The sequence below is a fragment of the Cydia pomonella genome, chromosome 5 (genome assembly GCF_033807575.1).
Source record: "Cydia pomonella isolate Wapato2018A chromosome 5, ilCydPomo1, whole genome shotgun sequence".
NCBI lineage: Eukaryota > Metazoa > Arthropoda > Insecta > Lepidoptera > Tortricidae > Cydia > Cydia pomonella.
The window spans coordinates 10,916,716-10,929,528 of NC_084707.1; the positions used below are offsets into that span (position 1 = coordinate 10,916,716).

The 12,813-nt window shown below is 35.4% G+C and overlaps 1 protein-coding gene across 2 annotated transcripts in view; it reads right to left on the bottom strand.

Annotated features, from left to right (window-relative positions):
- Positions 1-1,347: 1,347 nt before the first annotated feature.
- Positions 1,348-12,813, bottom strand: part of LOC133518260 (adenylate cyclase type 8) — a 61,868-nt gene continuing 50,402 nt past the window's right edge. For both annotated transcript variants that reach the window (XM_061851894.1, XM_061851893.1), the window contains exons 21-22: positions 9,953-10,102; positions 1,348-5,245 (exon numbers count right to left, since the gene is read on the bottom strand). In XM_061851894.1, coding sequence (XP_061707878.1) covers positions 5,141-5,245; positions 9,953-10,102 — 255 coding nt within the window. In that variant the 3' untranslated portion in view covers positions 1,348-5,140. The remainder of the gene's footprint in view (positions 5,246-9,952; positions 10,103-12,813) is intronic.

Genomic DNA, 12,813 nt, shown 5'->3' on the forward strand with positions numbered 1-12,813 from the left:
TCATATAAAAGGGTAGTGAGGGGCATGTTGAGCAAGCTATATCTCCAAAACTAAACATGCGACGCGGGAACCCAATATGGCGAAAAGTGAGGTCTGCGGCAAGGGAACACAGTACTCGTATGCTTCGTTGGTAGTATTTGGATTCAAAAGTAAATAAAAACCGGCCAAGAACATGTCGGGCCATGCTCAGTGATAGAGTTCCGTAGTTACCCTTCCGTCACAATAGGTTAAACGGGAGATATTAGTGTAGTAGATTGTTAACCAAGGGATGAAATGGTGCCCTTCACCCGAGTTAAACACTCTACTTTTCTTATCAAATGCGAGGACACCAAATAAAGCATTGGAATTTTACGTAATCAGTAATTAAAGTAACAGACAAAGCCATTTTTTTTTCTTTAGAACTTACTGTCGGAGACGTAGTAATGGAGATAAATAATCCATAGCGAAAAGCATTTAGTTTGCAATATTTATGAAAAACACATATTTTTCACAAATTGCAGTAATTTCAAAATGATTTGTCGATGTATTTGTCATACTTTACTTTAATATGAATATCAGCGGGATTGCCTCTTACCTTTATTTTTTTCTCTTTTGATATGAAACTTCCACTACCAAATCGTCAACGGCATGAATCCGCATGAATGGCATGAATGGTGGTCTTATAATATTTAACTAATAACAATTATACAAGTAAAATAAATAATGCCAAATAACTTTTGAAAACCCATATGTCGTAATAATGTTTAATTTTGGCATGTACGTCTTTTTACTTCACAGTAAAGCTGAGTGAGACTTTTTGCGATAATTTAAAACTTAACTGATGCCCGATGAATTGCCGGCCGCATCGTTGGTACAAAGCCTTAGATTTAAACTAGTTATAGTAATCCTCTGTATATCCATTATGTATATTGTTTGAATTGATACCAATATTTCACACACATTTTAAGACTTTGGAAGTGTCTCTCGCGCAAACTATTTAGTTTAGAAAAAATGATATTAAAAACCTCAATATCATTTTTGAAGACCTATCCATAGATAACCCCACCCCACACGTATGGGTTTGATGAAAAAATTTTTTTTGAGTTTCCCCAAAATTTATTGTTTTTTGAACAGATAAAAGTGGCGGTGACATAAACGGACACACAGACGGACATATCGAATCTATAAGGGTTCCGTTTTTTGCCATTTGGCTACGGAACCCTAAAAATGCTTTTTTAATATCAGGAAAGTTGTGCTAGTAAGTAACAACTGATCTCGATTAACACCACCGTATTTCCAATTTAAATCCAACGGTGGGCTGACACATCATAGGTAATTAATGAATGTGAAAAATAAATAATTTGAACATTCATAGATATTGCTTTATTTAATAAAATTATAGCCACGAGAGGTCCAACCTTAGTTGATTGAGCTAAAATATGTATAAAATTATTAATAGTCACAAATCACAGGAAGATAATTTATCACTAGAAAGAAAAATAAACGATCTCTCTAAGTAAATCTAAATAATTATTAACTACGTACAATAATATCACGATTGAAAGACCTACATTATGCACTGAAATATTGTAGTACCTATTATTACGCATGATACTATAGAGATTCTCAAGAAATATAAATCATCTATTAGATGGCTATATTTTAGTAGAACTTCCACAACAGTACATTTCTACAAGTAGGCTAATTATTCTAGGCGACTTTTAATAAAAGCACATATCCTAAACCTACCTACAATCAATGAAGACAGAAAAAAATATAGGTATGATATATGGCAGTGTTGGCCGAACGTTTATTGCAATTGACCAATAACCATTACAAATTGAACCGTAACCCGTAACGGACGGTTACAGTTTACGGTTCAATTTGTAATGGTTAATGGTCAATTGCATCAAGGTTTCGGCCAACACTGATATATGGTACTACTATAAAGGTCTAAATGAGGCTAAGCGAAATTCTGCTAACGTAAAGAAACGATTATCACAATAATATGACTACTAAAATACAGGAAATGTACAAAGAGGCAACACCAATTCTATATATATTTACGCGAGAATCTTTTTTATTATGTAACCTGCATTACGTATGGATGACTGTGCATCACATTATCAGTACACTCTTGATGTTTATCGTCAACGGATTTCACATATTAACAATTTATTGTTGACCCATAAATAAACAATGTGATACGACTTTTACGATACACATAGGTACCTACACCTACATTGCGTATTACTTACACTATAAATTATCTACTTATAGACTGACGTTAAGCGTATGTTTGTTTAAACTAGATATCTTAAAATTAAAAATAATTTTAAAAGATGTCCATGTATTAATGGCCCATGGCTATTCACGTGATTTCCGGCCGATAGATTTCCTACAGCGTATGCGGTTTAATATACTTAGGTAGGTATAAGTAATCAATCGTTTATTCAACAGTGTTAATAAATGCTATTTAATTTAGTATATAAAATATATATAAAATAATAATATTACGGGTGGTTGTTTTTCATTTAGGTATTGCTTGTGCAGGGTACGAATTAAATTAATCATTGAATAACAAATAATTAAAAATGTGTAATTTGAAAGAGTAGCGAAATTGTCACTTAAGTATATACATGTACGTGTTAACCTACATATGCAAATCGAACCATTAGCTCCGAGTTTTACGGCTATAGTGCGGCGGGTTATGCAGGCGAGTGTGACGGATGGACGGCGGCGGCGCCCGGTGGCATAAGGTCAGCGTTATTCAATTGACAGACACCGTAAAGGCGCTGTTTTACCATTTTAGTGCTAACTATCAATCAAACAACCAAACGATTTATGAAAACATGTGCAACACTCATTACGGAGCTCCGCTATTAGCTACAAGTTAATCACAAAATTAGTACTAAGTAAGAACCTAATTAAATCGCAATATCAAATGTTTATATTATTACCGCCGTTAACGTAATAGATAATACAATGCGTGACGTGACGACAGTAAGAATACTTTGGAAAACATTGAAAGCAGGACATTTCCTATATTTACTGGCATTAGTGTAGGATAATTCGAATAATTACAAGCTCTGTATTTCAGGTACACGTGCTTTTATGATTTACCAACTCCGGAGTTGTCTTGAGAAAATTATATGTCTACCTTAAGCTTCCATACCATTCAGACTGAAATCATTTTTATTTTTTGGTTACAAAATATCTCATTTTAAGGCACACCTAAAACGTTTTCTATGAAGAATAATAATAATATAATTATTATAAAAGCACTTCGGCAACATACATATTAGTGTTACTAAGAATGAATCATCCATTAGGTATATAAATACATAGTTCGCTTTTGCCTAAAGAATGCAGCGGAGCGAGAAGTGCAGGTTTATTTACTTTGCAGGAAGGCGGCAACGACCTTCCCTAGAGTTAAACTATTAAAAATAATGATCGACTGTTTTCAGGAAGCTTATATACTTCGGAGAGCCTACCGCGCTGTTCGCTGTACGCTCTCTGCTAACCGAACCTCCTCCCTACACCTATATTGAACTTTGTGCAACTTATGTATACGATACCTAATGGAACTGCTGCAAAGTACCTAGTTGCATAATATTACACAATTTTAATATGCATTGTACAGTTATAACCACAATAAATCGTTGCCTAATTAAAAACACTATGAAGCGCTATACCTATGGTTAGACATCCATATTTTTTGCACAATTAAAAATTACCTAGTAGAATCTATAATTAATATTTTTTGCAGTGTTTTAAAAATAATAACAAATGCTTGACGGTGATTAAATATTGTATCAAACTAACTAAATGTAATCTATGAGGTGAAAAGTACAAAAATAATTAAATGTCAGTCTCAGACAAATACTTAAATCGATACATAATCCAGGTTTACAATGCACAAAACGTGCCCGTTTAATCATAATCATGGGTAGAGTAGACATGGCAACCCACTAACAAATTGTCATATGCAGGTTTCCACCCTTTTACGACGAATTCCTGGTATTGTCCGGCTTATTTGAAAGCGTTTTCATTTTTATTACATTTTACCCTAGACTAGAGTTACATCGAGTTAAGAATATTGAGTAGGTACAGAATGCATTAGGAAAACACAGTTTGTGTGGCATTCGAGATAGTGTCCAGACGGGATGATCAAATCCACCGATTTTATCAGGAAACATATTGGCGTCAATCTTAATATCTAACGTCCACACGTATTCAATTGAATCACCAATTTTAGATTTATGGTGAGATCGTGCGCTCGAAATAAATAAAACATGCCCCTCAACGCGCACACTAGCGTCGAAAATTGGCATTCTTGCGTCCGCATCTCCATTTGATGGGTCAAAATCTTAAAATTGAATCAAGTGGATCGGCAAACTAATTTCATTTTCGCGTACACACCACCTGATTTTATCAGGCAATTTAATCAGATTGGGCGATATTGACCACGTCTGGACTGGTCTTTTATTTAAAAATAGATAGGCGAAGTTGCATACATTTTATTGTATCTTGGATAGTTTAAGAACAACGCGAAAGTTAATTATTAGTAAATATTGACAACTATCTGAGGTACAATATTTTAATTTCCACGTGGCCAAAATCAAAATTATTTTTCATGTTGTCAAATTAGTGCATGACAATTATAGTCTGTCAAACAACTAGCAGAAAAAGGCGCGAAATTCAAATGTTCTATGACAGACTATAGTATATAAATGCTAATTACTATGTTTTGCACTGTACCTAACTATAACAGAAGTAAATACGTACACGGATGACGAGTAGTAAATTAAATTAGATCCGAGTACTTAGTAAACCGTTTCGATACTCTCCACATAAATAAGTAAATTAATTACTGATTAGCTTTATAATAATCAACCAGAGGGGGAATGCTAGGGTCGGAAACGCGCATGTAACTCCTCTGGAGTTGCAGGCGTACATAGGCTACGGAGACTGCTTGCCATCAGGCGGGCCGTATGCTTGTTTGCCACCGACGTAGTATAAAAAAAAACAACTTTATTCACAAGCTGTAAAAATTGGTTTAACACGTAAAATATTTCACTGTTTGACTATTTCTGGATACAGTTTGTTAGCTTGGCCACGAGGAAAAAGCATATTTTGTCATTTTAGAGATGCAGAGGCTTCACTGCGATAGAAGCGGGACGTTTGCCTCGGGGTCGCCGACGCGCTGCGCAGCTCCGTTAGCCAGCGTGTCCACACCGGCTGCTATCTCGGCACCATGTGACCTCTGTAAACAAAACAGTGCTTATTTATATATCTAAAACCATAGGGTGTTTTTGTTTTTATTCTATCATTTGGTTGGCGTAATTTATATCCCATCAAAAACATTTTCAAGTCAAATGTTTTCGAACCGAAATCATAAGGCTCGCACTGTCAAATAGTTATCAGATCTCACGTAGAGCCAATCTTCTAACTTCACAAACTCTACACGTTAGTCAAAATATGTGGCTTGTCCGTTTCGCTACCGTCACATGAGCGTAAGGTGAAAAATGTATGCACTATTCGTTACTTTTCAGGGTTCCGTAGTCAACTAGGAACCCTTATAGTTTCGCCATGTCCGTCTGTCGGTCTGTCTGTCCGAGGCTTTGCTTCGTGGTCGTTAGTGCTAGAAAACTGAAATTGTCGTAGAATAAAATCTAAAATTTTTTTTTTAGGGTTCCTCCCCTACACGTAAAGTGTGGGTGAATTTTTTTTTGCTTACTACTGTAGGGTTGCTACAAATGCTACAGTGTGGAATATCGTTTAAAAAGTCTTTCAAAACATTAGTTCAACAAACATTTTTTGATAAAGTGAATATATTCCGAGATAATCGCTCCGAAAGAAAATAAACGAAACGGCCAAGCCACATATTTTGACAAAGGTGTAGAGTTTATGAAGTTAGAGCTTGCAGAGTTAGAAGCTTGGGGTCAAATTTTTTTAATAATTCCCTATACAAACTTCAACCGCTTTTCTCCCCCTAGCGCCCTTTTCCTCCCCCTTTTCACCCTTACGAGGTGATTTTGGGGTTCAACACTATTCAACGACTCAACAACGTACGTACGTTAACGTAGCTCAACTAGGATGCGGAGTGTTAGGGTCGGCAACGCGCATGTAACACTCCTCTGGAGTTGCAGGCCTCCATAGGCTACGGAGACCATCAGGCGGACCGTATGCTTGTTTGCCACCGACCTAGTATAAAAAAATCTGTATCCCCATAACACTAATACAACATAACACAAAATTTCAACTAAATCGATTCAGCGATCATTGATTCCCCATTCAGAATTCCACCCCCCTTTCCACCCTCTTAGGGGCAAAAAATTTCAAGATTTTATATTTTTATGTTTTTAGTGTACTAATACTATCCTACATACCAAATTTCAGCTTCCTAGGACATCATGAGGTACCCTTTTGATGGTCATCAGTGTGTAAGTCAAGGACGAAATCGTTTTTTTTAGATATGAATAAAATCTAAAGAATGTGAGCTATGCAATTAAAATTTTTTATGTGTAATAAGTCTAATATTGTTATTATATCCCGAGAATTTTCTTTATCTGGTATAATCCAAACCAAAGTTATGAGGGTTAAAAAAACGAAGAAGCGCTTCGATAAAAGGTAGGTAGTGCCCTTGCGCTTCGCTTTGCTCGTCTTGGCGGGGCACCCTTATTGTTTCCCCATGTCCGTCTCCGTCAGTGTGTTCGTCCGCGGCTTGGTCCGTGATCGTTAGTGTTAAAACCTGCAGTTTGGCATGGGTGGATACATGAAACATGCATGGCGACAGAACGGTAAAAGAAGGGTACCAAAATTATTACGGTACCTCCCATACAAAGTGGTTTTATTTACATTACGTATTTTTTTCGCTTTAATCTAGTAGTGTAAGTACGGGTTTCCAACAACCATTTTTAGATAAAATTAATATTTACGGAAATAATCGCTCCAAAAGAAAAAAAAATGTGTTCCCCCCTCACCTCCCACCATGGGTCCAAAAAATCGCAACACAGAAGCTAAATAAATACTTTTAATAAAAACTATACCGGACATGATCAGTCCAGCCGTTATTGAGTTTTTTAACCTTTAAATGCATAGTGTTGGATGCAGCCTATTACACAACAAAAACATCTAATTTTATACGTAATTAGACAAAATCTATTTGTTCATGTAGATTATTACAAGTAATAGTAATGAATTTTCCGATTCCTTACTTAAATTTACGCAGTATTGTAATATAAAAAACATTATATTTGTTTAAATTAAAACGAAATGTCAGAAAAGTTGGAAAAACCCAGAAGTTGGTGATTTTTAGTATGTGATTTTGGGCGTTTTTTGGTGAGAGTCAGAATGGCGTTGGCGGGTGTACCTAAATAAAATCAAATGAAAAGCATACCATATTTTTGTACCTAATTTGTACTATTTAGTACCTCGTTTAAAAAAAATTGTACCTCACGGTACTTAAAGTTATCACCAAAAAACAGGTCACCCGCCATCCTGACAGTCAGAATGGCGGGTGTACTTTATTACGCTATGTTCCCGTGGTTATTGATAAATTTTATAAAAGCCAAATTTTTGTACCTTTTTTGTACCTTCATATTCAATTATAATACGAGTCATTTTATTTTTGGTTTCCAAGTTTTACTCATTTTATATGTTGCTTGCTATTACAATTTTGCAGGCGTTATAATTTTTCAAATTATCGATTTCATTTTTAAGAAAAAACGCTAAGGTACAATTATTTTTATTACGCCAGGATTTATATTTTAAGGTACACCCGCGATTCTGACTCTCACGTTTTTTGCGTTAGTAAATATGTAAATGAAGCATTGTTACCTTCATTCCTCAGTTTGGACTTCATCTGTGGCAGTCAATGACAGATGACAGTTGACAGGTTAAACGTCAGAATGTCAGACGAAGTTCATAAAAAGTGCATTGTAACGATCGCATGTAAGAATTATAATTTAATAGAAAATTAGAAATAAATACTTGGTGGAATAATAGCTTTAATGTTGTTTTATAATGTGCGTTACACACAATGTTTGATATGTGGAGGCGAAATAAAAACAAAATTGTGTTGCTCTGAAAAGAGAATAGGTTTTTATATTAACAATCACTTATACCTAGCTTAACACATTGATTACAGTGAAACTTAACTAAATATCTTAGGTACTCACCTGAAAAGAGAAACAACATTAAAGCTATTATTCCACCAAGTATTTATTTCTAATTTTCTATTAAATTATAATTCTTACATGCGATCGTTACAATGCACTTTTTATGAACTTCGTCTGACATTCTGACGTTTAACCTGTCAACTGTCATCTGTCATTGACTGCCACAGATGAAGTTCAAACTGAGGAATGAAGGTAACAATGCTTCATTTACAAGCTTTAATGTTGTTTCTCTTTTCAGGTGAGTACCTAAGATATTTAGTTAAGTTTCACTGTAATCAATGTGTTAAGCTAGGTATAAGTGATTGTTAATATAAAAACCTATTCTCTTTTCAGAGCAACACAATTTTGTTTTTATTTCGCCTCCACATATCAAACATTGTGTGTAACGCACATTATAAATATTTTATATTTCAAACCTTGATCAAAAATAGTGTACCTTTCTAACGGTAGTAAGATTTTTTGTATACCTGTTACTGAAAATTATGTATTTACATAAATATGATTTAGCCTATACAGCTTCTAACACTTGTTTTGCAGTAAGAATCGATGTTATAATTTTTTTTCTATTTTTCCCAGAATTAGCAAACAATTACGTAACATATATTAATGTCGGGCAAAAAGAAAAAATCAAGCATTTGACGGTTACTCTCTTATACTTTCTCTACAATATCTTCTACTTTTGTTCATAACCGATACCTACAGTCAGTAAGTACATACACCTAAATAGTTATTTTCGTTAAACAAGTTACAATTTAATGTTCACTTTGATTTATTTAATTGTACAAGATAATTAAAGGGCAGGAATATAATTTACTATACACTTTTAACAGTGATGCAACATATTTGTCTAATCATTAAAAGAAAGAAAGTTTAGGTACGTAAAAACATAAATAAGCTAATATATCGAATAATTAGTATAGGTACTCGTATTCTTGGAAAATATAGTACACATTTTGGTTACTTCTCATTTGTTTTATTAGTTAACTAATTAAGCATGAATAGTCTAAATAGCAGGTATTACTTTCATAGAACTAATGAGAAATACTGAATGTTTAAAATAAAATACAATTTTATTTTTCACGTATACTTATGGCAGATAGTACAAGACAGTCGTCATCTTGTCATCGTTGCAGAAGAAGGTTTCGAGCGATCTGAGCGATCTGCGCAGACAGGCCGGTGTGGGACGCTGGCCTGTCCGGGTAGACTGTTCAGAGCGACTCTACTTCTTTGCTCTTCCAACGCTACCAGTATCTTGAATAGTCCATAAACTTCACAGGTATTAGAAAGCTTCTCCTAACGCCCAGCAAGTTAGAACCTCTCACTTACAACATTAAATTTGTATTGTCAGTGTCCTGTTCTTATATTATATTTTGACAGTATTTGACGTAGTTTTTTTTTACAGATCGTCGCCGTCGCCGTGATAGTATATGCTATACATGTACACATCAACTTTATACGACCATTGTTGTTTATTTCGTATAGCTAAACCTAAAGCTTCTCAACTTAATACAAAATAGGTACGGTCGAGGAAATTGATTCTTTAGCAGTTTGTGGTTCAAGTAAATTTGGTTTTACAATACTTTTGCTAAGACCTGTCCAATGTAAAGTGAATCGTTAAATGCTAAAGAATCTATTTTTTTCCATTTCCTTGAAAATTTATTCGTAGTTTTACATTTATCTAACTGTTGGTGCAATAAAGAATATTTACTTTCCTCAACCGTACGTAACGAAACCAAAATCAGTAAAAATACTGCTCTTGTAGCCCAACAAGCCAATGAAGTAACACTTACGTTAGTATTGTCGGTTTGTCCAGCGGAAGCGTCTCGTTTGCCCTGCAAGTAGTAGGTCATGAGTTGACCCTTGCCCTTGACCGCGACTAGGCCGCGCTGCTCAAAGTAGTAGCCGAACGTCTCAAGTATATGGCACGTTTCTTCGGTCACCTGTCGGCAACATTTCATTTATCATATTTGTTACACATAATATATAGTCACGGCCTGTCTTGAAAGAAAGTAGGTACATTAAATAGTCATACATATTTTCATTTTTCGCAGAATGTCTGTAAAAGTTGGTTCAGTCAACAGTCAAGTGTAAAAATATGAGTAAGTACACACAATTTGCTCAAGAATATGTCCCATAGCTTTTATGTCGGTTATAAGGTGAAGGTGAATTTTTGAAGTGATTTTTCTGCGCCATTCGAATTTTTGGGCAAAATACCCATGACATTTAAACGGCCTCCTAACCTACTCTGCAGTGACCCTGTCTGCGAAGCAGGAGGTCCCAGGTTCGAATCCTGGTAAGGGCAGTTATTTGTGTGTTAATCACAAATATTGGTTCCTGAGTTATGGATGTTATTTATTTATTTATTTATTTAATCTTTATTGCACAAAAGAAAACAATCTTATAGTACAAAAGGCGGACTTAATGCCACGAGGCATTCTCTACCAGTCAACCTTATCTCTACCAGTCAACCTTATTTATCTAAGTACTCTATGTATAAGAAAGTACCCGCTGTATGTAATTTTATGTTTTTATTTTTTAAATTGTATTTAATAATGTTAGTTATACATCAGATATAGTGTTTATAAAAGATGTGTCCCGCCGATTTTCTTGCCGATTTCATATTAGGGCAATTTAGGAGGGATTTAAATCTTTTCGGCTCAGAAGTGTAGAGTTAGAGCCGGCATAGTTTTACTTGACGTTCATAAGCGCATTGTAAATATGCCTACTTGAATCTTATCTTATTTTATCGTCGCCTGGTACCCATAGTACAAGCTTTGGTCACGAAAATGATTTGCATGTCAGGAAATGACGCGCGTTACCTATACGAACAGGGTTTAAATACCCTAACAATCTTCATATTAAACGTAATATTTTAAAATTAAAAATACTTTAAAAAAATCTATGAATGTAACATTACAAGCGGCATACTTTTACAAAGCTACATGTGTATGTTTCCTAAATTGATCCACACTATTTGAGGTACTTTCCGTATATGTCGCATACAGGGTACACACTACACACACCCTGTATGAAGCGTTTTGTTGGAATCTTTGACATGTTGCAACATTGCTTAAGCTGCAATCAATAAATGACTAACCAACTAAATAAATTTAAATTAATAAATGCGGTATTGTGCCGTCGCTTGTATGACTAATCCTTTTGAAAGAGGCGTGATTAATATAATGGCTTTACGCCTGCCGTGCCGTAACAACATTGTAGCTCTTCTGTAGGTGGTATTGGATAACCCTGACTTTTATTTTTAATATAGTTATCACTGTATTGATGGTTGTAGATATTTTTTTACATAGGGACATAGATATATAAGAAGTAATCGAGTACTCACTCCATACATCAGTTTTGGTACCAAAATGCTTATTATTTTCGCAGTCGACATCTAGCATCGAGTAGCGGAACTCTCAGTACTGCTACTCGACAATAGATATCGCGGCAAATAAAAAGTCTTATATTCAACGATCTACGAAAATAGAGCTCCGTTCGTGAACGTGTTCAAGAGATATCACTCGAAAATAGCGGGAAGTTTCAGATTTGGCCTGCAGGGTCAACAATCCATCCGACATTACAGTCATCCGAGGAAGTATCATTATATTGGATACCAACTAAATTTCCGACCTGTCCGACTAAATGGAGAAAAATAACATACCTAGTTTTCATTTGTTAATTATTTTGAAACGAATTGCAGTACGTATCTTTCCTCAAACACGTCGAAAACATAGAATGCGTAGAAAATCGGTGCCTCAAAAAAATGACAAACTTAAAGTTTAGTAGAAATTGCCTCACGACTTACTAGGAAAGGTACCCAACTGTCCGGTTCCGATTTGATTTATATTTATATATGTTATAGAGTAGTCTAAAATAACGGACGCGTATTTTTTTTAGCTGCCCAAACTCAACCTATTGGGAGAAATTGTCCTCCAAATTACTAAAAAGTTACTAAATCTTCTAACTCCTATAGAAAGTGATGCTCAAGCAACTTGCTAGTTAATGGCTGGTTTGAGGTTATGTTTGAAAGCAGCAAAAAATAATGAGCACGTGTTTTGTTATTTGTTTATTTATTAGACATTTATAAGCTAACAGGTACACCAAATCGCTTACAAACTAGATTACAGTAGGATATACAATACAAATTACATTATATACATTAAAACACAATTCATTATTTGCAGAAATATTAAATATAGGATTATTAAATAAATTAAATTAGTCAAATAGAAATCATCATCATTATAATTAAATTATTAAAAATATAAGTCAGTTTTTTGTGGCCAAATATTGGCTAAGGAATTCTGATAGCTTTTTACCAAAACCACCAACACTATCCGCGAATATGTCAATCTGCGGGGCAACAATGGACATGACATTAAGGAGAGAGAGCGCCCGAGTCGTGGGTGAGTTAGCGGCGCGGCGGGTGCGCGCGGGGCACCCCGCGAACAGGCGCGCCGGGCGCCGCGCGGGCAGCGCGCTCAGGCCTGGGGGACAGGGACGCCACCCCGGGACGAACAGGCCGAGTCTCTCCAGTACATCCGGATTATTTACTGTATTGTTTATTACACCGTAGTAGTGCATCAACAACAACAGCTTCCGCCTTAGCTCCAGCGTATGAAGCCCCACCATCCCCGAGACGAAAAGCGAA